Here is a 27,226-nt window from a genome sequence, read left to right on the forward strand (position 1 = left end):
GTCACTGGGATGGCTGTAGTCTTGGGTGGTGTCTCAGTTCTTAGGTCACTGGGATGGCTGTAGTCTTGGGTGGTGTCTCAGCTCTTAGGTCACTGTGATGACTGTAGTCTTGGGCAGTGTTTCAGCTCTTAGGTCACGGTAGCTGTACTGTAAATCTGTGACTCCAGGTCCAGGGGAGCCAGTGTCCTTTTCTGGCCTTCACAGGCACCAGGCATGCATGTGGTACACAGACATATACTCAGGCAAAACACCATACACATTTAAAAAATTAAATTAAAGTTTTTTAAAGATTTAATTTTGTAAGTATAAGTGTTTTGCTTGCATGTATGTAAGTATACTGAGTACGTACCTGGGTCCGTGGAGGCAACAAGAGGACACTGGGTCCTCTGGGACTGGAGTTACGGACTGTTGTAAGAGCCAGGAACCAAACCCAGGTCCTCTTTAAAGCAGAAAGTGTTCCTAACCACGGAGCCCTCTCTTTGGCTTCTCACTTGTCTGTTTCTTGGTTAGTTCTTCCATCCAGCCTGGACTGGGCAAACATTCTCCCACAGGGCTACATCACCCAGCCACACACCAAATGTCAGGGGTAATGCCTACATCCTAAGACTTCATAAGTGATATATCTGACTCAGTATTCCTCATCAGTACCCACTCTACCGAGGACCCAAGAGGTAGTTTCCTGTCATGACGAATGTGTGAGCCTTGGTACCTAAACTGGTCCCTTCCTTTATCTCTCATCTCTCCTTAATAACTTGGGGACCTCGAGAGGTTGACATCCATTGTAGGATGGTTCTTGTAAAGCACTTGAACAATGATGATCACTCTCTAACAGTGGCTCTCACCTTTCCTGATGCTGGGACCCTTTAATACAGCTCCTCATGTTATGGTTACCCCATCCATAAAATTATTTTATTGCTACTTTGTAGCTGTAATTTTGCCACTGTTATGAATCATAATGTAATTTTTTTTTTGGAGATAGGGATTTTAGGGATTTGCCAAAGGGGTTGTTGCAACCCTCAGGTTGAGAACTGCTGCTTTATGGCTTTTGAGGATGTTATTTTCATTTTCTTAGAGACTAACATAGTTTTTAGGAGGAGGCCTTAATGTCAATTTCCTCTCTTTGTCATCTTTGTTGGTATTCACTATATTCAGGTAGTTTTTATTTCGTTTTTTAATTTATCATGTAAGATGGGGGAATATGTAACATGACACACACATGTGGATCTCAGAGAACTTCTTGTGTGGGTATCACCTTTCACCATGGGCTCTGAGATCCCTCCAGTCATCAGGCTTACACGACAAACAATTTTACCCTGAAGCACCTCAGTGGCAGATTTTATTTTTGGGGGAAGGGGGGTTTAATTACATTTTTAAAATAGAAAACAAACTATCTTTTTTCATTTTACATACCAATCCCAGTTCCCACTCCCTCCCTCCCGCCTGTCCCCTCCACCTACTCCCCTACCTAACTCCCCATCCACTCTTCAGAGAGGGTAAGGAACATTGCTTTGAGAAAGGTCCAGGGTCCTCCCTGCTATATCTAGGCTGAGCAAGGTATCTATCCAAAGAGAATAGGTTCCCAAAAAGCCAGTACAAGCAGCAGGGACAAATCCACTGCTGCTGCCAGTGGCTCCACAGTCTCCCCCAGCCATACAACTGTCACCCACATTCAGAGGGTCTAGTTTGGTCCTGTGCTGGTTTCTTCCCTGTCCAGCTGGAGATGGTGAGCTCCCACTAGCTCAGGTTTTAAATCCTCTGGTTTATAAATGAGGTGGGAGGTAGGAGTGTGACAGCCTCATGTTCACCACTAGGGGGGGTTGTAGAGCATCTTTATCAGGTAGCATAGGTGATTGATTAGTAGCTTTATATTTTATTTATTTTTGGTGTTTTGAGCCAAGCTCTCACCATGTAGTTCTGGCTGTCCTAGAACTTACTATGTAGACCAGGCTGACCTCATAGAGATCCTCCTGCCTCTGCCTCCCAAGTCCTGGGATCAAAGGCATGTGCTACCATGCCCAACTAAATTTTTTTAAGTTTATTTTCACTATTTTTTTTTAACTATGTGTAGGTTAGGTGTATATGACTGCATGTGGGTATGTGCAGATGCCAGAGGTTATAAGTCACTTGTCATGAGTGGTAGGAACCAAACTCCAGGTCTCTGGAAAAGTAACAGGTTCTCTTAACCACTGAGCCATCTCCAGCCCAGCTTTAAGTATGTAAGCTTGGCAACTTTAGGATCTTAACATTTGTACAAAGGGTTCACTCAGTCAGATTTTTAATATCTTATCACTGGCTTTACTTTTACTAAATTCTCACACACACACACACACACACACACACACACACACCCACACACACCCCTGAACCTGTTACATAAAGATTGCCTGTAATCCCAGTTCTCAGGAGGTAAAACTAGCCTGGGTTAATTGTAGCAAGATTTTGACTCAAAAAACAACAGCTGAGATATAATTTATGGTGGATTGTTTTCTTAGCTTGTTCAAGGTCCTGTGTTTTGTTCCCAGGACCACGTGGGTTGGAGTTGTTATGTCTATTTTGATTCTTTGGGAATTTTAACTCCATATTTTCTGAATCTAGAGTTAAAGAGTTGGTTCATCAGAACATAGCTGGTTCTTTAAATGGTCTGTTGCAAGCATGTTAGTTTTCATTTTAGATGAATTTGATTGCTTGGCTCATTGTTTTTCTTGACATTTTATAGGAGCCCATTAAATGAGGATGTTTTTGCTACCAAAATAAAAAAGGCCCCTAATAACGACAAAGACATAGCAGATTTGCAAGAACAGATTCACAGACTTCTTCTGCAGGTAAAGTTTTAAAAGCACACGATTCCCCAGATGGTGTTTTTGTTAGTTTGGTCTCAGTGAGGTCAGACCACAAGAACACACTGAGGAGAGAGGAACCTTTACCTCCACATCTTAGAAATGTTTGCTCTTCTCTTTGCTTCTATGGATTAAGTTCTGTTCATTTGGTTTCTTATTCTGAGTGAGATGCACAGGACATTTTTGGCTGCACTTACTTCAGCACAACAGACTGGGCCGCAGTGTCAGGGCAGACCCTTGCTTTCTTGCTTTCTTCATGAGAAACTCTTCTCATGCTTCAGACACCAGCAGTGTGCTCAGCTCCTGAGCTTGAACGTCAGTGTTTTTTAAAATAATTCGGTTTTTAAAAGTAGAAGAGCGAGATGGTTGGTCTCAGTATTTCTTGTCATTATAAAGGAAGAAGAGGAAAATTACTTGTTGGAAAGAACAGCCGAAGATAGGTCCTGTTAGTAAATAAAGTTGAGTGTGTCAGTGTTGAATGTGAGCCCAGAGCTTTTCAGAAATGTTTTTTATAAAATCTCAGGGTTCATGAAGTCTCTGAAATTTTTTTAAAAATCTATGTTTTTATTTTATGTGTTCTGTCTATTCTAAATTGAGCACAGGGAACTGAAGTTTGGTGGGTTTTTGGTTTTTTTTTTTGGTTTATCGAGACAGGGTTTCTCTGTAGCTTTGGTGCCCATCCCGGAACTAGCTCTTGTTAGACCAGGCTGGCCTCGAACTCACAGAGATCTGCCTGCCTCTGCCTCCCGAGTGCTGGGATTAAAGGCGTGCGCCACCATCGCCCGGCTCTGAAGTTTGTTTTATTTTGTAAAATTATTTATGATTTAGAAAAAGCAGTTACCTTATGGCATCTAAAAGGACATGTTGCTGCAATCTCTACGTAGACTAGAAAGTGAGGCCTGCCCTGAGAGTAGGAAGGCGCTGAGGTGTCTCACACCAGCGTGCAGGCTGGCAGCCTCCATACTACTGTAGCGTTTAAGAAGCCCTTGGCTGTGTGGTGGCTGTAGGCTAGAAGCTCTGAGGTGAACATCCTTACCACGCACACAGCAGTGACTGAGCTGGCCCCTTCCTTCTAGCCCATTCATGCCAGTGCTTCCAGTGGTTACGGGAGCCTGGGCAGCAGCGGTTCACAGGAGCAGCACGTCAGCATCCCCTCTTCCAGTGAGTCAAGTGGACACTGTGTGGAGGAAGCACAGAAGGAGCAGGTGTGTGGAAGATGTATTTTGTGCAGATGTAATGTGTCAGTGGAGCTCCTGTACCCGTGACTTCCTAGGACTTGTCATTTGACTAATTTAAATTTATTTTAGAAAATGATGTGAATGGAAATAAATAAATGTCTGTTAAAAAAAAAATCTGAGATAGGCTTAGTGGCAAATGCTTATCATTCCAGCAGGGTGAAAGCAAGAGTTCTGAGGCCAGCTGGGCTACATGGTGAGAACCCTGTCTTTAAAGGGAAAAATCACCTTTGCCAGGTGACATTTGGATTAACTGTATGCTTTCCGAAAAGCAGTGTATCATGAGTAGATGGACATACAGTTTGATTGGCATCATTGTACGGTGGCTCAGCAAAAAGTGGAATTGAAGTGAGGGCTGCTTTTAGTCTTGTCTCAAAGAACCAGAGGTTAAGCCTGTATTGTTTGTGTATCTTTTAGTGCACACTTCTACGCTTATAAACCCTGTTTTGTCATTCTTCTCCCTAAGATGACCTTGCAGCAGGTCTATACCTGTGTAAACAAAATTAAGAATGTGGGTCAACAGCTGTACCTTGAGTCAATGGCCAGATCAGTCAAGCCAGTGATGGACATGTGCGTGGAGCTGCAGGGTGGTGGTAAGTCAACAGAGTAGCCCTCAGCTGCTCCTGAATCTGTCTCTTGATAGACAGCTGCATGTATGCACTCTGAGCAAAACCCCTGAGCTCTGTGCTGCTCTCTAGCTTGCAGAATTTCCCAGAAAATGGAATAGTATTGACAGCAGTGATATACTGGCTGCACAATACCACTTGGAAGCTAAACAGTTTTACAATGTAGCTCAATATGCCTTAATAAAGATTTAATTATTTTGATAGCATCTGTCTTAGTTAGGTTTCCTTTTGTTGTGAAGAGACACCATGACCACAGCAACTCCTATAGAGAAAACATTTCCTTGGGGTGGCTTGTTAGTAGTTTCAGAGTTCAGTTGTTATCATCATGATGGGCAGCGTGGTGGTGTGCAGGCAGATGTGCTGGAGTAGCTGAGAGTGCTACTTAGAGACAACAGGAAGTCACCTGAAAGTCACACTGAGGGAAGCTTGAGCAAAAGAGACCTCAAAGCTGCCCCACAGTGACACACGTCCTCCAACTAGGCCATTTCTAATAGTGCCACTCCCTCTGGGGGCCATTTTCTTTCAAACCACATTATACTCCCTGGCCCCCAAAGACTTGGAGCCATATCATAATGCAAAAAAAAAAAAAAAAAAAAAAAAAACATTTAGTCCAACTTCAAAAGTTCCCACAATCAATAATAGTCTCAAACTTATTTCAAAGTCTCTTCTGAGAAGCATGACAATCTCTTAACTATAATCCTCATAAAATTCAAAATCAAAAAGATCACATACCTCCAACATATATTGGCACAGAATAAACATTAGCTTTCTAAAACATGGGGAAGGGAGCATAGCAAGGAAATACTGAACAAAAGCAAGACCAGAAGCCAGCTGTACAAACTCCAAACTCTGCAGCTCTCTGTCCAATGTCAAAATGCTTTTTAGATCTTCAGCTCTGTTCAGCTTTGTTGACTACAACACACTTCTTTCTCTTGGGCTGGTTCCACTCCTGTTAGCAACTCTCTCTGGAGGTTTCTTCCCACTCACCAGTTCCTGAATAACCAACCACTCTGAAGCTTAATCTTAATTACAAACTGTTTGGCCAGTGCCTCAGGCTTCTTACTGGCTAGCTCTACAAAGACAGAAAAGAGGAGATGATGTGGGATACCCCTCTGTATGCTGTGAATATGTTTTATTACCATTGGTTAATAGAGAAGCTGCTTTGATGTAAGGCAGGATAGAATATAACTAAGCGGGAAATCCAAACATATATACAGGAGAAGAAGGGCAGGATTGGGAGGAATGTGAGTCAGCTGCCAAGAAGAGCGATATCAGCAGCAGCCTAAGGAGAAAGACACCAGAACAGAGGTAATACCACAGCACATGGTGATACGTGGATTAGTAGAAATGAGTTAATTTATAAGAGAGAGCTAGCCAGTAATAACCCTGAGCTGTCACCCAAGCAATTATACTTAATATTAGCCTCTGAGTGATTATTTCATCAGCAGCTGCTGGGACTGATGCGGGGGAGAGAAACTAGTCCAGCGGGACCAGGCTAGACAGAGAAAAACATTTGGATACACAACTCTGCTCGGCAGGTATCCCATGACTCTGGCATCTCTACCATCTTGGGTTCTCCAAGGCAACCCAGGCTTCAACTTGACAGCTTCATGAAATGGCCTCTCTACTAGGCCTCCATTCAGGGACACCCCTGACATATGCCTGGCCTCAACAACTTTATTCCATAACTCCTTTCTTCTATCCTTAACTCTAAACCTAAAAGCATGTGACCAAAGCTGCCAAGTTCTGCTGCTTGCTGGAAGGGGAACATGGCCTCCTCATTCAATTAAATCTTCACCAACTTTCTGGCTTTCACTGCCTTAGCTTGGCTGTCCTGAAATTGCTCTGTAGACCAGGCTGGCCTCAAACTCAGAGATCTGCCTGCCTCTGCCTTCTGAGTGCTGGAATTAAAGGTGTGCCCTCCCATCTCTAAGCTTGTATTTATTTATTTATTTTTTACAAGTTAGAAACTCAGCTAGCTGAGATCTTGCCCTGAGGTCACCACTCTTTATTCCATTTCTTAATCTGTTTATCTCCTTGAACACAGGATTTAGCTCTACTCCACTTCCCAGTGTTCTTTTTCTCCTCAAAATTTTCATTTTGTAATTTACCCTGCTCAGCTTGCTTCTTTTTATTATAAATATTCATTAGAGTTACCACTAATAACCACAGGACAGAGTCTATACTAGGCTGTTTTGAGATTTCTTCTGCCAACAGAATTAATCCAAATCTCTTCACTTCAGCCTCAAACAGACTCCTCAGACAAGGACAAAGTGGGTCATTTTCTTCACCAAAGGGAGTCACTTTCTTCACCAAAATATCATAAGAATGGTCTCTAGGCAATATAGTGAAATTCTTCTCTTCTGAAACCTCTTGAGTTGAGTCCCTGACAGTTCAAATGACTCTCAGCTCCTATGTCTTCCATGCTTCTACTAGTGTGGCCCATTAAGCAGAGCTTAAAGCATTCTGCTGCTTTACAAACCCAAGTCCAAAGTCCAGATTCCTCCAAACAAACACATGGTCAGACCTATCACAATATCCCACTCCTTGTACCAGCTTCTGTCTTGGGTTTTCTATTGCTGTAATGAGACACCATAAACCTTTAATTGGGGTGGCTTGCTTACAGTTTCAGAGGTTCAGTTCATTATCACCATGGTGGGGAGCATGGTGGTGTGCAGGTAGGCATGGTGTTAGAGCTGAGAGTGCTGCATCTTGCAACAGGAAATCAACTGAAAGTCACACGGTGGGAAGCTTGAGCAGAGACCTCAAAACCTGCCCCCACAGTGACACACTTCCTCCAACTAGGCCATACTTGCTAATCATGCCATTCTCTTTGGGTACGATTTTCTTTCAAACCACCACACCATCAGACTCTCGGTTTCTTTCCTTTCTAAGCTATCCAAACCCGAAAGAAAATAATTTTTAACACAGATAATAAAGAATATTGAAATAATCCTTTTTTGTCACTTCAAATAAATGAAGAATAATCTAGACTGAGTAGAAAATTTGACCTTTGAGCTTTTCTTGAGTGTAAGGTAAGGCTCACTCCAAAAGTATTGGATCAGTTGATTATATTCAGTGGTATTTATATTAGAAAGCTCCCTAGTTACCTAGCAGACAAAAAAAAAATCTGTGTTTGGAAATTAGATTGGATTGTGGGAATGGAACCTAGGGTCTCGCTAGGCAAACACTCTTCCATGGACCACACTGCTGTCCTGTGTGCATCAACTTACTGACTTCCCTGTTTCTCATTTTACACATTGATTGTTTTTAACTTAACTGCCTGTTCTTTCATTTTTCTCCTTGAAGTTTAATACAGTTTTAGAAATCATGGATGTTGATCATGTAAATTTTATAATAGTATTCGTCATTGTCAATTGTAAGCTTACATAACATGGGTGACATTTACTTTCTAAGACCAGTAGTAACAGTAGCTGGGTTGTTGAAGATCTGTTGGGACTTTTAAGGCAGCAGACTAGGAAGGTGGGTCAGTGGGTAAAGTCCTAGCTGCACAAGTGTGAGTACTAGTTCGGATCCGCAGGACTCATGTAAAGGCCAGGCATGGCCATGCATGCTGGCAACTCCAGTGCTAAGATGTAGAGACAGTCAGATCCCAGGGACCCACTAGTCAGCCAATCTACCCAGCGCAGCTCCTGATTCGGTGAGAGACCTGATCTTAAAAGCTAAAGTGGAGAATTACAGAAGATACCAAAATTGATGTTTGATCTCCACTCACGTGCACACATAAGTAACACTGCCACACCCCAAAGCAACTCAGACTACTGAGCACATGTTACTGCTTCTTTGGGCTCTGTGTAATATTATGTCAAAGTTTCTGAGCTCTCTGGGGCAATAGCATATACCTCCTACAATCAGAAGGCAGAGGCTGGTAGATTGTTGTTAAGTTCCAGGCCAGCCCGGGCTGCAAAATGAGACCTGTCTTCCTTACAGGGCTTTGCTTTGTTTTGTTTTGTTTTTTTGATGTTGTAATTTTCAAACAAGAAGGCATTTATTTCTCACAGTGTGGACAGTTAAGGTGTCTAGGGTCAAGGTATGGAAAATACAGCGTTCAGTGTGAGCCCTCACTGCTTCCAAGAATGAGTTTGAATACCCACAACCTTCAAGGAAAAGGAAAACCTCTCCCTACATGACAGAAGAACAAAAACAACAAAAAGAGTCTTAGCTCATTCTTTTATTCTCACCCCATGGCTTTGAGGCGAAGCTCGTCCCTCCATTGTCACCCCCATGGCTTTTAGGTGGTGCTCATCACTCCAGTTATCTCAAATTCCTGAGGTAAAACAATCCTTCTCTAACACCCTCCAACATGCTAGGACTGGGTGCATGCCACCACATCAACCTCCAGTTGTTTTATAAGGTCACTTAACCCCATTCATAAAGAGATATGCAAGTACTTCCGTTTTCTGCTCAGGAATGAAGAGCATCAGTCCATCCACACTTGGAGTGAAAAAGACAACAAATCTACGACCTTTCTTTACCCTGTTGGAATACTGAAGCAGCTGCTACCAGTTCTGAAATCCAAGGAAAGGCTCAGGCTTGTGAAACAGTTGTTTCACGAATGGACAAAGCAAACACTGGACTGCTGCTGACTGGCTGACTCAGTAAGTGCACTGGCTTATTGCATCAGGGAAGTTACAAGGGAGATATGCAAAGTGGGAGCAAGAGCTGAAAATGGAGCAGGTATTCAAGACACTCTCAAAACAGCCACCACTTGAAGCACAGAGTCTGGCTAGAGGATTTTGGAAGTGAGTCATTCAGAAAAACATAGAACAGACTGCAAGCTCAGCCTAAGGTTGCATTAATCCAAGCCCAGGCCTTTACAGGGATGTGGCTGCTCCATCTCTGCTGTCTCTGACAGTTTTGATAAGAAATGAAGTTTATGGAAAGACAAGAAACAAAGTGGTCACTAAAGGAATACAAACACACCGCAGTGGAAATACTTGACAAGTAGGATAATTGTGAATGGTGCATTGCTGGGCTAGTGGGCAAAACGCCCCATGAGCAAAGCCAGCTCTGAGAAGGAACTGATGAAATGTTAGAAATGCCGGAGATACTGTGTATATCCTGCTGCCCATTTTCCCACTGATGTGTCTCTGTGACATAAAAATGTTCATATGACCCAAGTCAGAAGAGACTAACATTGATGTTTGTATACTCTGGAGAATAAAAGGTTTCAGCAAATCAGACATGACAGTTATCAGCACACAGAAGAATCGGTAAGCTCCAGCATAGATTGCTTTGGATATCACGTAGACTCCACAAACTGCAATGGAAACAGTGGAGCGAGTTCAGGGGTTGCACCAGTATACCTAATACGGGATTGATTGGAATCCTAAAAGAAATATTTGAAGATCTAACAGTCAAGAGTCTGCAGATTCAAAGAACATCAGCTTTTTAAAAAATAAAAATCATTCCTGTTCAAGCTGCTGAAAATAAAACCAAAAAGTATATCATGAAGGCAGCAAGAAACAGATGACCATAGATAAGGCATAGCAGTGCATTTCTCCAGAAATCATTTACAGAGGAAGACCATAAACCACATCTTCAAAGAAAAAACTGTCAACGCAGAGTTTTGTACCTGGTACAGAATCCTTCAGAAGCAGGTTTCTCAAACTTCCGAGAATTTGATAGCACACTTTTCTACCAGAGATGTCAAGGAATTTCTTATTTTTTAACAATTTATTTTCTCTCTCTCTCTCTCTCTCTCTCTCTCTCTCTCTCTGTCTCTCTGTCTCTCTGTGTGATGCATACATGTGTACGTACATGAGAGAGGACACTAGACTATGGTGGCTACAGGTGCTGGATCCCTTAACTGACTCTTAACCACTGAGTCAATCTCTCTAGCCCCAGGAATTTCTTACAGCTGAAGAAATATGATAAAAACCAAACCTATCTACACTAAGGAATAAAAATACTGGACAAGGAATAAAAGAAAAATAAGTTTTATTTTTAATTTATTTGAAAAATAACTAAAATAGTGTTCTGCACTTAAAACGTATAAGTAAAACATGGGCAAGGTGGTGGGGAGAATGTGCTGTTGTCAGCCTTTGTCTTTGAAATAATGTAATAATTGGATGTGAACCCTGTACACCATGGAAATTAGATGAAGGATGGTGAATAAACAGGCATTGTGACATAGGTAGTCTACTATTGACCTTAAAGAGCTCAGGAAGAGTCCATTGTTAATGATGATGCTGAATCACTGGGCTCAGCATGGTGGGTTGGGTACCGTAGACCATGTGGATATACTGGATAAAGAAATGACTTATACTTATGTGGGATGGAGCAGAGCAGTGAGGTTGCATCCCACTGTCTAGAGTAGTGCACAGTCTAAAACAGGAAGAGTGAACATCTGCATCTTTCCACTTGGTTGTTTTTTAGCTTAGACATAACTATGGGTAACTGAAGCCATGGGGTTAGTTGTTGAACCTTGCCTAAGATAGCCATCTCCTGTTCTCTTAATGCAACTGAAACCGCAGCAAAACCAGCCACCAGTGATGGGGTACATACTGAGACTGGCGGGAGAGGAGCTGTCTACAGAGGGGAAACTGGGTAGTTAGTCCCACTCTAGAATGTAGGGAGAACTCGGGCTGTGTGCAGATAAATCTGCTAAACATGGATGGCATAAACATACTCGAGGTAGTCGCCATGATTCTCCCACCCGACACAGCCGCGGGTTAAGATCTTCCCTGAAAAAGGGGAAATGATGGAGGTGGGTCTTGTATCTTATCTGTTGCTTTCATTGGTTAACTAATAAAGAAAACTGCTTGGCCTGATAGGACAGAAAATTAGGTAGGCAGAGTAAACAGAACAGAATGCTGAGAGAAAGAAGCCGAGTCAGGTAGTCGCCATGATTCTCCCACCCAACACAGCCGCAGGTTAAGATCTTCCCTGGTAAACCACCTCGTGGGCTACACAGATTATTAGAAATGGGTTAGATCAATATGTAAGAGCTAGCCAGTAAGAGGCTGGAACTAATGGGCCAGGCAGTGTTTAAAAGAAAAAAAAAAACATACTTAAGGAGGTAGGTTAAGTATATTTAGAGAAGAAGAAATAATATATTTTAACTAAGTGCCAAATACAAAGTACTACTGTACATAAACACCATATCCAGGTTGGTGGGCTTATTACAGGAAGAATCCTGAAGCTGCTTTGTATACTAAGGTTGAACAAGTTTATGCAGACATTTTAGATAATGATAACAAGATCTCTCACTATTGTAAAAGTTTCGAGTAATCAAAGGAGTAATTGTAGAATAAGTTCTCCTGGACTGGCAGTAGAAGCATGTGGAAGAACTTAGGCTTTCAACTGAAGGGTAGCAGACAGATATGGGTTAATATACAGACTTGTGTATCAGTTCTGACCATTTAGAGTACTTACAAGCATAGACACACCAAACAGCAAAAATCCTGATTTCTGGGTGTATTTTTTCCAACAAAGAGAACCAGGACCAGAGAGACAAAAAAGACATCAGAACGGGCACAGGACAGAGCTTGGAAGAGCTATGAGTAGCTCAGACTGGGTCAATTAAGTAACAAAATTCATCATGACAGTGTTGCTTTATAACCCACCAAATGAAATAACCACGTGTCTGTACTGAAAAATGAGGAATAAATGAAGACCAAGGGACCAAGTTACAATAGAATTAAGATGTGACCACCAGATTCACTGAGATCCTGGACCAGATCCTGAAATAAAAGTTGCATTTAGCGATAACCCAGAAAAATTCAAGCAAAGTCCTCATCCCAGTAGAGCACGCCTCCACTGTGAATTTCATGGTTTTATTGTGTCGTGTGAACATTAGTGGAATGTTGCTGTGTGAATGCTAGTGGAAGCTTCAGGGAGGGGCATGCCAATGTTCCATACTGTTTCTGTAGAGTTGGAATGAGGCTATCCATAAAGCTGTGTTAAGTTAGGATGCTCCAGGTCAGCTAAAAATGCCCATCCCTAAGAGCAGCAGTAGCAAATGCCACAAATATGTCAACAGTATGATATAGTCACCCTTGACCTCGGCACCATTCTTTTTTCCATAGCACCATTTTGTTTTGTTTTGTTTTTTTTTTTTTTGGTTTTTTTTTTAATTTATTATTTATTATGTATACAATATTCTGTCAGTGTGTATGTCTGCAGGCCAGAAGAGGGCACCAGCCCCATTACAGATGGTTGTGAGCCACCGTGTGGTTTCTGGGAATTGAACTCAGGACTTTTGGAAGAGCAGGCAATGCTCTTAACCTCTGAGCCATCTCTCCAGACCCCCATAGCACCATTTTGTAGGGTTTCCTCTCAGCCTATTTTTCCATCTTCTTTACTGGCTCGCTCTTCTTGCTTCAGGAGGTTCAGGTTCCCTAGTCCTCAAGCCTAGAGGTGTTCCCCCTTCTCTCCACATCTGTGCCATTAGCCACACTTGATAATTTCAGTTCAAATTCAAACCAATGCAGTATTCTTTTATTATTCCTTGGTTGTAGTGGCCTATTTCAAGTGCTTCCTGTGGTAGTGGCTAGCATGTGGGACAGCACAAAAACAGGCGCAGTGCTGTGTGCTTTACCTTGCAACACGGGGGATATGTGTGGTATCCAATTATTCTGGTCTCCGTGTCCACAGACCCACTCCACAGATGTTCAGTGGACAGGTACTGTGCAAGGCGGGGTGACACACAGCATTAGCTGTCTTGGCCAGTTGTAATAAGTAGTATTGGCTTGGCATTGGGTTTTCCCCACCAGCCTTTCATCTGATAGTCGCTTTGGTATACATACTCCATTCTGTTTTAAAAATACTGGTGCAGTCATGCTGTGTAGCTTGCTTTTGTGCCTTATTCACTTGACTGATATTTCCGTGTCAGTGCATTTAGATCTGAGCTCATGGTTAATGACTGCATAACGGTTTATACATGTATGAGCTTACTATTTCCTTGATACATGCTAAATTTTTAATTGCATATGCTTTCATTTTCTTCAGATGAGCAGAAGGACTTTTCTTCCTCTCAGACACTGAGAAATAAAAGCATGGATACTGGCTCTTGTGATGACCCGAGGCGAGAAGAGCACAGCTCATCCTACCAGCAGATGAGCTGTATCGACAGTGTCATCAGGTGAGAAATGCCTGCGAGCCTAGCTCACTGGAACCGCATTGTGTCTTCAGAGATGTGTGTGTTGACTTCATACTACAAGGGATAGGATCAGTAGATGCATGAGGAGCTCTTAGAGCTGCTGGGGACAATGGTGCTGAGTCCTCTGTTAGCCTTGGAGTGGGTGCCTGTTACATACAGTTCACAATGTATTGACCTTTGTGGAGGGCACGGAAAATAAGAAGCTGCATCTCTCTGTGACAGAGCGGTGGTATAGTGAATGTGTAAGCTTGTCAGGATTAAATGGTGTGAGAGGTGAAGACCAGTTAAAGAGCGTAGTGAAAGAGATATTGAAGTCACTGATGCAGGCTGGGATGATCAGGGCTGACTTCATCCCAGAAGGAAGGACAAAGTCCCCCAGGCCTCAGTCATGGAAGCAAAGCACAGAAGCGGGAAAAGCTTGTGGGAGCCAATACAGAAACAGCCCAATCCTGTTGTTATAGGTACCTGACAAGCTACAGTCTCCCGGCCTTGAAAAGAAAGTGCATATCCTGCACAAACACGTCTTCATCCTCAGAAGAAGCCAAGCAAAACCACGATGTGGACTGCAGCACAGCACTGCGAGGTACAGGAGTGTCCTCACAGTAGATGACTTCATTGTTTTCTGTCCGTCTGTCTGTCTTTATTTTACATCCCGGCCAAGGTTTCCCCTGCCTCCTCTCCTCCCAGTCCCTTCCCCCATATCTCCTCTTTCCCCACCCCCCAATCGAGGCCTCTCATGGATATCAACTAAACATGGCTTACACAGTTGCAGTGAAACTAAGCACCTCCCCATGTACTAGGCTGAGAAGAATGACCTAGTATGAGGAGTAGGGTCCCAAAATCCTGTAAAAGTCAGAGGCAGCCCCTGTTCCCACTGTTAGGAGTTCCTCAGGAGGACTGTAACATATAGACAGAGCACCTACGTTAGTCCCATGCTGGCTCCCTGGTGGTCAGTTCATTCTCACTAAGCCCCTGGCCAGGTTAGTTGATTCTGTAGATTTTCTTGTGATATCCTTGACTACTTTGGCTCCTACAATTCTTCCTCCCTCTCTTCTGTAGGATCTCCTGAGCTCCACCTAATGTTTGACTGTGGGTATACACCTGATTCTATCAGTTGCTGGGTGGAGCCTCTCTGATGACCATTAGGCTAGTCGTTTATCTACAAGTGTAACAGAATATCATTAGGCATCATTATGTTGGCTTTTTTTTTTTCTCCAGTAGTATATGGTTCTATTCTAGGTCTCTGGGTCCTTGTGTTCCAGGCCGTGTCAGGGTGGACTTACTCTCCTGGCATGGGTTTTAGGCTAGACCAGTCACTGGCCATTTCCTTAATCTCTAGGTCCCCTTACCCCAGTGTTTCCCATAGTCAGAACAGACTCTAGGTCAAAGGTTATGATCTGACTATACAAGTCCGATTTTTCTTTGGGCCACCAGCTTACAAAATAACAACACATTTATTGCTAATTATAAAAGCTCAGCCTATGGCTTAGTCTTGTTTGTAACTAACTCTTATAACTTAAATTAACCCATATTTTTTAATCTACTTTGTACTACACATTCATTACCTCACCTCCATTTTGCCCATCCTGTTTCCTCTGTATCTGGCTGGTCACCCTCCTTTCTTCTCCCTAGACCTCTCTGTCCAGAAGTCCCACCTATGCCTCCTGCCTACCTCTTGGCTGTTTAGCTCCTTATTAAACCAATCACAGTGACACATCTTCACGCAGTGTAGAGGAGTGCTCCACAACGTATGTGATTGGGTTACTGTCCCAATCCCACTCGAAGTCTTGCCTGGTCACGGGAGATGGCCAGTTCACTCAAGGTATCCCGTGTAGCTTGGAATCTTAGCAGGGTTCATCCTTGTAGATTCCTGGGAGATTCTCTTGCACTAGGTTGTTTTTCCTGACCCCAAAATGCCCTCCCTTTCCAGCAGTGTCTTTCAGTACCCTCTCCTCCACCATCCCCTCCTCAAACCCGATCCTTCATGTTCCCATCCCCACCTGCCCACAGTCCACTCACAAAATCTTTTCTATTTCTCCTTCCCAGGGAGATCTGGACATCCCTGTTACCTAGTGTCTCTGGGTCTGGGTTGTAGCATTGTTATCCTTTATTGTATATCTAGTTATACTTAGGAGTGAGTACACACCATGTTTATCTTCCTGGGTCTGGGTTAACCTCAGGATGATTTTTTTTCTAGTTTTATTCATTTGCCTGCAAATTTCATGATATCACTGTTTTTAACAGCTAGCGATACTCCATTGTGTGAATGTACCACATTTTCTGTATCCATTTCTTGGTTGAGGGACATCTAGGTTGTTTCCAGGTTCTGGCTATTATGAATAATGCTGCTATGAACATAGTTGAGCAAGTACCCTTCTGGTATGCTTGAGCATCCTTTGGGTATATGCCCAAGAGTGATATAGCTGGGTCTTTTCTTTCTCTTTTTGAAAGATGTATTTATTTGCAGGGTGGTAGTGACACACGCCTTTAATCCCAGCACTTGGGAGGCAGAGACAGGAAGATCCCTGTGAGTTTAAGGCCAGCCTGGTCTACAGAGCAAGTTCCAGGACAGGCTCTCCCAAAGCTACAGAGAAACCCTGTCTTGAAAAACAAAAAGAAAAAAAAAGAAAGAAAGAAAAAAAGAAAAGAAAGGATGTATTTATTTGCTTATTTTATTTACATATATGTCTGCACACCAGAAGATGGTATCAGATTCCATTATAGACAGTTGTGAGCTGCAGTGTGGATACTGGGAATTGGGGAATTGAACTCAGGCAGCACTCTTAATCACTGAGGCATCTCTTCAGCCGCATGAGCCGTCTCTTCAAACTCTAGCTGGGTCTTGTGGTAGATTGATTCTCAGTTTTCTGCCATATTGCCTTCCAAAGTGGCTGTACAAGCTTGCACTTCTGTCAGCAATGGGGAGTGTTCCCCTTGCTCCACATCCTTGCCAGCATGAGCTGTCACTTTTGTTTTTGATCTTAGCCATTCTGACAAGTGTACAATGGAATCTTAGAGTCATTTTGATTTGCATTTCCCTGATTACTAAGGATGTTGAACACTTATTTAAGTGATTCTCCGTCATTTGATACTCTTCTGTCAAGAATTCTCTATTTACATCTTTACCCCATTTTAAAAATTGGATTATTTTGTTTTTTTAATATCTAGTTTCTTGAATTTTTTATATATCTTGGAAATCAGCTCTCTGTCAGATGTGGGGGTTGGTAAAGATCTTTTCCATCCTGTAGGCTGCCATTTTGTCCTATCAATGGTGTACTTTGCCTTACAAAACTTTTCAGTTTCATGGGGTCCTATTTATTAATTGTCAATCTTAATGCCTATGCTACTGGTGTCCTATTCAGGGAGCTGTCTCTGGTACCAGTGTGTTTAAAGCTATTTCCCACTTTCTCTTCTGTCAGGTTCAGTATATCTGGATTTATGTTGAGGTCTTTTATCTACTTAGACTTGAGTTTTGTGCAAGGTGATAGATACGGATCTATTTGCTTCCTTCTGCATGCCAGCATCCAGTTATACCAGCACCATTTGTTAAAGGTGCTTTCTTTCTGTTGTATAATTTTGGCTTCTTTGCCAAAAATCGGGTGTCCATAGGCATGTGGATTTACATCTGGGTCTTCAGTTTGATTCCATTGATCCTCGTGTCTATGTTTATGCCAATACCTTATGGTTTTTATTACAATAGCTCTGTAGTATAACTTAAAATTAAGGATGGTGATACCTCCAGAAGTTCTTTTATTGTTCAAGATTGTTTTAGCTATCCTGGGTTTTTTGTTTTTCCATATGAAGTTGAATATTGTTCTTTCAAGATGTGTAAAGAACTGGTTGATTTTAATGGGGATTGCATTGAATCTGTAGATCACTTTTGGTAGCATAGCCGTTTTTACTGTGTTAATCCTAGCAATCCATGAGTATGGGAGATCTTTCTGTCTTCTGATATCTTCTCCAATTTCTTTCTTCAAAGACTTCAAGTCTTTCCCTTGCTTGGTAGAGTTACCCCAAGATATTTTATATTATTTGTGGCTATTGTGAAGGTGTTATTTCCCTGATTTCTTTCTCAGCCCGTTTATCATTTGTATGTAGGAGGACTACTAATATTTTTGAGTTACTCTTGTATCCAGCCTCTTGATTAAAGGTGTTCATTAGCTATAGGAGTTTCCTGGTAGAATTTTTGGGCTCTCTTATGTACACTATCATATCATCTACGAATAATGATACATTGACTTTTTCCTTTCCAATTTTTATCCCTTTGATCTCCTTCAGTTGTTTTTTTGCTGTAGCTAAGACTTCAAGTACTGTATTAAATAGTTATGGAGCAAGTGGACAACCTTGTCTTGTCCTGATTTTAGTGGAATTGCTTTGAGTTTCCTCTCCATTTAATTTGATGTTGACAATCGGCTTTTATTATGTTTAGGTACGTCCCTTATATCCATGATCTCTCCAAGACTTTTATCATGAAGGGGTGTTGAATTTTGTCAAAGGCTTTTTCAGCATCTAATGGGATGATGATGTGTTTTTTTTCTCTGTGTTTATGTGGTGGATCACAGAATCCTCTGTGTGGCTAGTGGTTCTGTTTGTCGGTTACTGACTACTGTAAGCATCCACTTAGGGTTTTTTATTCTATGTTTCTCATGTATCACCAGAGACTGAACAGATCCTGAACAAACCTCAAAAAGAAATGCCAACAACTGGACCGTCTACAGATGCTGAAGGAGGTGCTGCGTGCTCCCTGTCCCCTGCTGCACTAAGCACGGGGTCTGGCAGAAGCCAGTGCAGCTGCAGCGGCACCACTGTCCATGTCCCGCCCCTACACTCAGGTACCACCTTTGCCTTTTGATGAGAAAAGAATCCATTAATACCATTTGCTTAGTTATATCTTAACCATTGTTCCCTGACTTTTATCCAGTAAACCTAATTAAGAATGTTGCCGTGTTTGTGTTGGTTATGTATTACAGGCTATTTTTGTTACGTACGCTGTTTGTTAATAGGGTCTGTTGAGGCATAGAGCTCCTAGAGCTGCTGGGCACTGTGGGGCCGAGTCCTCTGTGTTCGCCATTGTTAATGTAGTTTCCTGTGGACCTCATTGGGTTCTGTTGTGGCTAAATTTTTTTTCCTAAGAGATTTTATGTATATTGATGTTTTGCCTTCATATATATATATGTATATATATATACATACATACATACATACATACATACATACATACATACATACATACATACATACATGTACACCGTGTGTGTGTGCCTGGTCCCCAGAGAGGCCGGAAGAGGGTGCCATATCCCCTGAGACTAGAGTTAGAGGTGGTTGTGAGCACCATGTGTGTTCTGAGAACCAAACCTGCATCCTCTCCAAGAACAGCAGTGCTTTTAACCTCTGAACTAACTCTCTAGCCCCTTTCACTGATCATTTTTTAAAAAAAAAAAAGTCTTTAACGTGTTGAATGTATACTGGCAACTAGATGAATAACACATATGTTCTCACTTTTGTGTTGACTTGTTAAGTCAGTAGTGAAAGGGAGGGATTGGCTCCCTCAGAGTCGGTACAGGATGCACCCAGACATCAAATTCTCGGCACAAAGGAGATTTATTTGCCCTAGAGGGACAAAGGGCAGGGAATAAGAGACAAAGCCAGGAGCTAAAGAATGAGGGAAAAGGGGCCAGGGGGCCAGGGAGAGAGGGAGGGTTACTTGCCCAGGAGGGACAAAAGACTGCCTCTGGATAGAGAGGAGACAGACGTGGCCCACAGACAAATGGTGGTTTATAAAGGTAAAAAGGGAGACTCTGTCTTAGAATGAGGTGATTAATTTTGATTATGCATGTTAATTGGGTAGTCAGTCACAAGGGGACTTTTGGTTACTGAGCTTCCATACTTCAAGAGCTGGACTTTGGTAGTCAACTTCAGTAGGAGGAAGTGGCCAAATAAGGGAATAATCCCCAGTGGCTAGCTGTAGGACTGTCATCTGTTTTTAGCAAGGGGGAAAAGGGCAAAAGGCAAAACCTGTCAACATCCTGTTTGCCATGCTTGGGGGTGCTAGACCCCTTCAAGTAGAGCATGTCCCTTACAACATACTTACTTGATAAATTATTCTAATCTTGATCTCTTTATTCTTTTCCATTACCTCCTGTCCTTTTGACTTTCTGGTTTTTCATAGACTTGACAGGTGACGTAGTGACACTTCCCTTAAGTTTTGGGCTTGTCTCTAGCTTACCTTTGCTAACCTGTGGCACGTTGGCTAATGTGCGTTGAATAGTCGCTGTGGCTGTTCTCTGTGCTTCATTCTTGGAAGCTGTATTGGATACTTTTCCTATCACAGTGACAGAATTCCCGACTGCCGCAACCTCAGGGAAATGGGGTGCTTTGGGTTCATGATTTGAGGGCACAGCTGTCTTGTCACCCCACTGTGATGGGGTGTACCCACAAAAACAACAAACACCTCCCCACACCCAAAAGTACCCCCAAAAATTGTGTATTTGCTGATAATCCCGAAGGCCTACCTCAGCTCCGATAGAACTTTCTCCAGCTAATCGGAGCACACTCTGTTTGCACACCCTCCATCTCAGAGGACCATCGGGAGGAATTGTGTTAGTGATGACTGATCTCGCCAACTTGACTGCATTTGAATCTTCATGTCTCTTTGCATTCTGGGAAGCTTAGTATCTAGGTTTAACCCTTGCCCTGGAGTGAGCTCCTGTCTGCTGACCGCGATCACGGGGCATTCCTTGCAACCTTTGGTATTTATGTGTGATAACTAAGTAACTTCCCCAGTGTCAGTTGCCTGTGAGTGGGAAGCAGGGCATCAAATTGTTCTCCATCATTGCCATTATAGTACCAGGGTAGAGCGTGAGATAGAAGGCATATATAGGTGTGCATGATTAAAATAATAAAGGTACTTTTTTAAATGTGCAGAAAAGGTGGCTGGGACAATGAGGACTACTGAGAACTCAAGATCAATGGCAATGGGTTTTTGATCCTACTGCACGCACTGGCTTTGGGGGAGCCTAGGCAGTTTGGATGCTCACCTTACTAGACTGGATGGAGGTGGGTGGTCCTAGGACTTCCCACAGGGCAGGGAACCCTGATCGCTCTTTGGGCTAACCAGGGAGGGGGACTTGACTGAGGGAGGGGGAGGGAAATGGGAAGCAGTGGCGGGGAAGAGACAGAAATCTTTAGTAAATAAATAAATTAATTTTTAAAAAAAAGGAAAAGAAAAGGTGGCTGGACTGAGCTACAGTGTTGGCCATGTTGGCCTGGGTAGTCTTTAACAGATACTGTAGAGCTCACATTTGGAGGTGTGCTGACATAAGATATGTTGTGCTGAAATGTAAGTCTCTGATGTAGGATTGCTGATATGTAAAGATGTGTTTTCTGTTAGGGTGAATTACATTAAAAATCAGTCCAACTTAAAGCCCAATAATTTAGAAACTAAATAACATGTTTTTAAATAATCATGGGTCAAAGAAAAAGTCTGAAATGGACTTTGAAATTATTCTGAAATAAATACTCATGAGAAGACAACATACTAACATTTACAGGCAGCAGCAGAACAGACAACTCTGAATGCTGATAGAGAAGCCATCTTTTTGGGGAAATGGGGTGGAGTTTGTGACAGGGTTTCTCTGTATAGTTCTGGCTGTCCTGGAACTCAAATTCAGAGATCCTCCTGCTTCTGCCTCCTGAGTGCTGGGAATAAAGGTGTGCACCACTATACCTGTGTGATTGGTGGTTTCTTATCAGATGCCAGTTACTGTTAAATGAGTCACAGTATTTTGTGTTCTTGAACATTTGGGGTTTTATTTTGAGACCCAATTGATTTTCCTGGAAACAGACTGGTTTTTTTTAGACTCATATTTAAAACTTGCCAAGCCAGCACCGGCTCTGAGCACTGCGGACCTGATCATCCCTGCTACTAAATTCTTCAGTCACAGCTACTAAACGCCAGGACTTTCTTTTTTGCTTTTTCAAATGTGTGTATGTGCATGCATTTATGCTCCTGCATTATTTTGCGTGTTTGAGGGTCAGAGGACAACTTCTAGGGGTCAGTTTCTTTCCTTTTACATGGATTCCTAGGATCAAATTCAAGTCACCATGCTTACATGACAAGCACCTTTACCCACTGAGCCATCTTGCTGACTGAAATGAGGTTTTCTGGCCTGGCTGATAAAAGAAGCAGTGTTCTCTAAGCTTGAGCTGTCATCTCGTCTCTGAAAGTCCCTTCCCAACCCGGGACTCAAGGAAAACCTTCCTCCAGGCCCCGGGGCTGTCTGTCTCTCTAGGGTCCTCTCTCTGTAGCTGTCTCCTTTTCTCCTCTCCTGGAAGATCTAACCTCACCTCATAGGGAGTTTATTAGACTCCATCTGAGGCTCAGGGCCCTGAAACTGTTTATTTCATATATTTTGTCCATTGTGTTCATTATTTAAGGCAAGAAAGTCAGTCTAGTCCCTGCTCCACTGCTGGCCACAGCAGTTAAGTTGATTCAAAATAAGTCAGAGCCCATTTCTGGAGGTGGCACAGCCTTGAGAGGTGGGAAGGGTATTGGGAAGCCAACCACAGCACCCACCGTGATCTCTTCTTGAAACAACTTAGAATCTGTGTACAGGTACATGCAGGTGCACATGTGAAGAATCCGTGTACAGGTGCATGCAGGTGCACATGTGAAGAATCCGTATGCAGGTGCACATGTGGGAAGAATGTGTACAGGTGCATGCAGGTGCACATGTGAAGAATCTGTGTACAGGTGCATGCAGGTGTACTTGTGAATGATGTGAATGCTTCACTGCATGCAGAGTACGAGATGGCTGTGTACTGTTAAATTCCCCAAGGAGTAGGAAGTGGGGTGAACTGTAGGCTAGTGTTTTTGGAGAAAACAGTCAGTGGGCACATGAGCCTCTGTGTTCATGCTTATTTCTCTATGCATAAAGAAAGTTAAAGGACAGAGAAAAAGAATGATTTTCTGTGGGAGAATAAAAAAGAGCTGGGTAGGTAGTGAAAGGGACAGGAAGAATTTACTAAATTTATTTTTAAAACTCGGTGTTTGAATTATGTGAATATGTTGCCTATTTAAATAACTAGTTGAGCCAGGGATGGTGGCACACACATTTAATCCTAGCACTTGGGAAGCAGAGGTAAGTGGCTCTCTGTGAGTTCAAGAATAGCCTAGTCTGTATAACAAGTTCCAGGACAGCAAGGGCTCCATAGAGAGGCTTCATCTCAAAGAAACAAGTAGGAAAAATTCAAAGGCTAACTGTGCTGGCACACACTTGTAATCCCAGTGTTCAGGAGGGTCACAAATTCAGGTAAGGTGGGTTATGTAGTAAGTTCCAAGCTCTGTTTCTAAATTAATAATTTTGATCAAAAATCAAAAAATGTAAGGACATGGAAAATGTTTATAGTAGCAAGATCTAAATAAATGTCTGTATATTATTATAATCATACATTAAAGTGAAAGAAAGACAAGAGGAATTTCTGTACTGTACTGATATTTTTATATTCCAACAATTATGTTTGTCGAAATTTGTTGAAAGGCAACTACAAAATAAAAAAATAAATAATTGCTATTAATTATTAAATCTGTTTTCTGTGATCTTAGCAGAGGGTGTTGCCTTAGCATGTAAGCCCTGGACCCTGAGAACACAGCCATCGGCCCTGACTGCGGAAGAACTTGAGCACATGGGGCTCACAACAGCTGTCCTCTCCGCACACACGCAGAAGGAAGAACAGAGCTATGTTGACAGGTTCCAGGAAAGGATCCTGACCTCACCCTACAGCTGCTATCTGCAGAAAAAGAGCAAAAGCAATGCTAAGTACTCCTGTGTTCAAGGTAGCTACATTTTAGAACATAGCCCTTTCGTTGTTGGATTATTATAGATTATATGCAGGTTGAACTGTACTACTGTATCAGTGGGATTGCTTCCAGGAAGTACTACCTGACACACACCCAAAATCACAGACATTCAAGGCCTACTACATATCAAAAGCCATAATATTTTGCATGACCTGCTCACATCTTCCATGTCCTTTAACTTATCTTTTATTTAACATTTAATATTCCATTATTATAGTATATTATTATAATTGGATGGATAATGGGGACCTTTGTATATGATCATTTTTTTCTGAATATTTTCCATATGTAGTTGGCCAGACCTGCAGGTTTGGCACCTGTGGCAGTGTAGGGCCAACTGTACCAGGGAGAACTACGGGTTGGTTCCAAAAGATACCAAGATGCTACAATCGCTTATTCCACAGTTTACCTACAACCTTATTTGAATCTGGACCTGAGAACAGTTTTATAAGAAACCTACTAAGGTGCTGGAATTGATTTATTTTAGTGTATTAGTTTTTACCAGAATTTTTGTTGAGTTAGAACAATGTTTTGTTATTTTTACAATAGTTACTATTGGCAAATACTTCATTCATTGGAAAGTGTTTAAAATCACCTGCAACTTTCTCTCTTTGTTGTTACTTTTCTGTGACATGCCTCCTCCTTTTTTTTTGAGACAAAGTTTCTCTGTAGCTTTGCAATCTGTCCTGGAACTAGCTCTTGTGGACCAGGCTGGCCTCGAACTCATAGAGATCCAACTTTCTCTGCCTCCCAAGTGCTGGGATTAAAGGCTTCTTTATCACTTCATCAGGCTCTCCTAAGCAGACCAGATGTGCTGGAAGTGGGAGACGGAAGCACAAACGGAAGAAGTTGCCAGTGCCTTTGGACACCAGCAGCTCCAGTGCTGACTTTTGTTCCCATGTCAGAGGACTCCTTCCCAGTGTACAGCCCTGGAGCCCTTCTGTTGTCTCCTCCCCCCACGCCTCCAGCCTAGCTTTCCCATCAGCCCTGGTAGCTCCCAACCAGGACCCCTGTCTCCTTTCGTCTTTTCCTCTCGAAGTTGCCTCTCTGGGAGTAGGGAGCTCTGCAGGCTGGGCAGCTGCAGCTGAATGCCCACCTCTGCCCGCTGGCCCGCAGCCTATTTCAGCTTTCCCCTCTGCTTACTTGGACTCGTTCATGACCATCTTCCTGCCCAGCCCCCCAATCTTCCCTCTGTGGTCAGCATCATTCTCCCCATATGCATTCCTGGGGGCTGCAGGTTCTTCTGAAATGACACCCTTAGTACCAGCAATGGCTCCACACCTGGAACCAACTTCTTCAGACCACAGCCATGGGAGAATGGAGGAAGGCTGGGAGACACACGGCGAAGAGCATCCATTTATTAGTTCAAGGAGCAGTTCACCTTTACAGTTAAATTTACTCCAGGAAGAAACGCCTGCCCCATCTGAATCTCCAGATCCAGTGAGAAGAGCTGCTGGCCCAGAAGTTGAGTGTGTAAGTGGTGCCGTCAGTACCTGAGTGAGTGAGAAAATCTGGACCCTTTAACCAATCCGAGGCTCAGCACTGGTAGCCTAGTCACTAGTGACCCGCCTCACAGCTGGACTAAGCCCTGCTCAGTGTGAGCGAGTGTGTCCCTGTCCATTTGTGGAGAAGAAATGAAGGAATCATCTGTTCTTGATGCTTGGGGATGGTTTTCACAAAATATGTTTTTCAAATTTTTTAAGTGTGCTAGGTTTCCTCTACCTTTTAAAATTTGATATCCAGGTATTAAACTTAACATGTTCATTCCTTACAAATTAAAGCCGGTGTTGTGGTCAAGTAAGGGGAATAAGCCATATGACAGGATATGAATTTAGAATTCATACTTTTAAAATTTTTAGTCAAGCCAGGCGATGGTGGCCAAGCCTTTAATCCCAGCACTCAGGAGGCAGAGGCAGGCGGATCTTTGTGAGTTCGAGACCAGCCTGGTCTACAGAGCTAGTTCCAGGACAGGCTCCAAAGCCACAGAGAAACCCTGTCTCGAAAAACCAAAAAAAAAAAATTTTTTTAGTCAAAATAGAACTATATCATTCTCCCATTTGTTTCCCTTCAGATCCCCCTTACTCTCCTCAAAATTATGGCCTTTTATTATTGCTGTTGCTGTTGTTAATAGGGGTGTGTATATGTACCCCTAAATATATAAATACAAAATATATGCATTCTTAAATATTTAAATACTATATATACATATTCCTAAATATGTAAATTCAATATGCTCAGTCTATATAGTGTTACCTTTATGTTTATGATTTCAGGCCTTACTACTTGGTACCGGGTAACTAATTTGAAGACTCTTCCTGGGGAAGACTATTTTCTCCCATTCTTGGCATTGTAGTTCCGTGTAGTTCTTTGTCTAGGGTTGGGGCCCTGTGGCTTTTTCCTCCTTTCCTGTTGACTTGTCTGTTGGTGTTGTCCTTCTTCAGGTCTTGTTTAGGCAGCCATACCATTGAGACTTTATGGATATAGCTTCACTGACATTTTGTTTGTTTGTTTTTGTTCTTTTTGGGGGGGTGCTGTTCAAGACAGGGTTTCTCTGTAGCTTTGGAGCCTGTCCTGGAACTAGCTCTTGTAGACCAGGCTGGCCTCGAACTCAAAGAGATCCACCTGCCTCTACCTCCTGAATGCTGGGATCGAAGGCATACATCACCATTGCCCGGCTTCCCTGACATTTTTTAGTAGGCACAGTCTCACAGCAGATATCCTGTTCCTCTGGCTCTTAAAATATTAATGCCTCCTCTTTGGAGATGTAGGATTCATGCTTATCTGTATGTACACATAAAGCAGGCATGTGTGGATGCGGTGGAGCCACTATCTGGCATCATCAGAAAGCAGGCAGCTTATCCTTCCATGCTTATACATGTCATTTTCAAAACTGAAAAATTTTAGATAAATATCCTTTAACTTTGCAAACTCTACTTTAAAAAGCATTTCCAGATATATTTATCAGTTTACTCTTCAGAGTCTGTCATTCCTGCATTTAGGTGTAGACTCAAAGCTAAGTATTTTAGCAGCCTGAATGTTGTATGCAGTAGGTGCATGCAGTGCCCTCAGAAGCCAGAAGAGGCAGCTGGGTCCCCTAGAGCTGGAGTTAAAGAAGCCCTGAGCTGCCTTGCGGGTCCTCTGTAAGAACATCAAGGGCTCTTAACTGATGAGCCATCTCCCTCCCTTCACTCACTTCTGAGAGCCTGAGTGAATAAAGCTTGGGGGGCTAGGGAATAAGACGGCAGCTCAGCACTAGATAAGTGGTTCAGTGGCTAAGCGTGCTTGCAGTGCTGCCATGGGGGCCAGAGTAGCCCCCAGCACACCTATCAGCTGACTCCTGTAACTCCAGCCTCAAAGGTTCCACAGTCTTTGTTGGGTCTCTGCAGACACTTGGTCACCTATATATAACACATTTTTTCGTTTTTTTGGTTTTTTTTTGTTTTTTGTTTTTTTTTTTCCGAGATAGGGTTTCTCTGTAGCTTTGGAGCCTGTCCTGGAACTCCCTTTGTAGACCAGGCTGGCCTCGAACTCATAGAGATCCAACT

General features: G+C 42.7%; 1 protein-coding gene across 1 annotated transcript in view; it reads left to right on the top strand.

The window, feature by feature from the left end:
• Positions 1-27,226, top strand: part of Per3 (period circadian regulator 3) — a 51,131-nt gene that overhangs the window by 17,546 nt on the left and 6,359 nt on the right. The window contains exons 10-17 of the mRNA XM_026782295.1: positions 2,717-2,822; positions 3,914-4,042; positions 4,539-4,665; positions 13,672-13,804; positions 14,284-14,405; positions 18,481-18,654; positions 23,427-23,657; positions 24,472-25,170. Coding sequence (XP_026638096.1) covers positions 2,717-2,822; positions 3,914-4,042; positions 4,539-4,665; positions 13,672-13,804; positions 14,284-14,405; positions 18,481-18,654; positions 23,427-23,657; positions 24,472-25,170 — 1,721 coding nt within the window. The remainder of the gene's footprint in view (positions 1-2,716; positions 2,823-3,913; positions 4,043-4,538; positions 4,666-13,671; positions 13,805-14,283; positions 14,406-18,480; positions 18,655-23,426; positions 23,658-24,471; positions 25,171-27,226) is intronic.

The sequence above is a fragment of the Microtus ochrogaster genome, chromosome 10, assembly GCF_000317375.1.
Source record: "Microtus ochrogaster isolate Prairie Vole_2 chromosome 10, MicOch1.0, whole genome shotgun sequence".
Taxonomy (NCBI): domain Eukaryota; kingdom Metazoa; phylum Chordata; class Mammalia; order Rodentia; family Cricetidae; genus Microtus; species Microtus ochrogaster.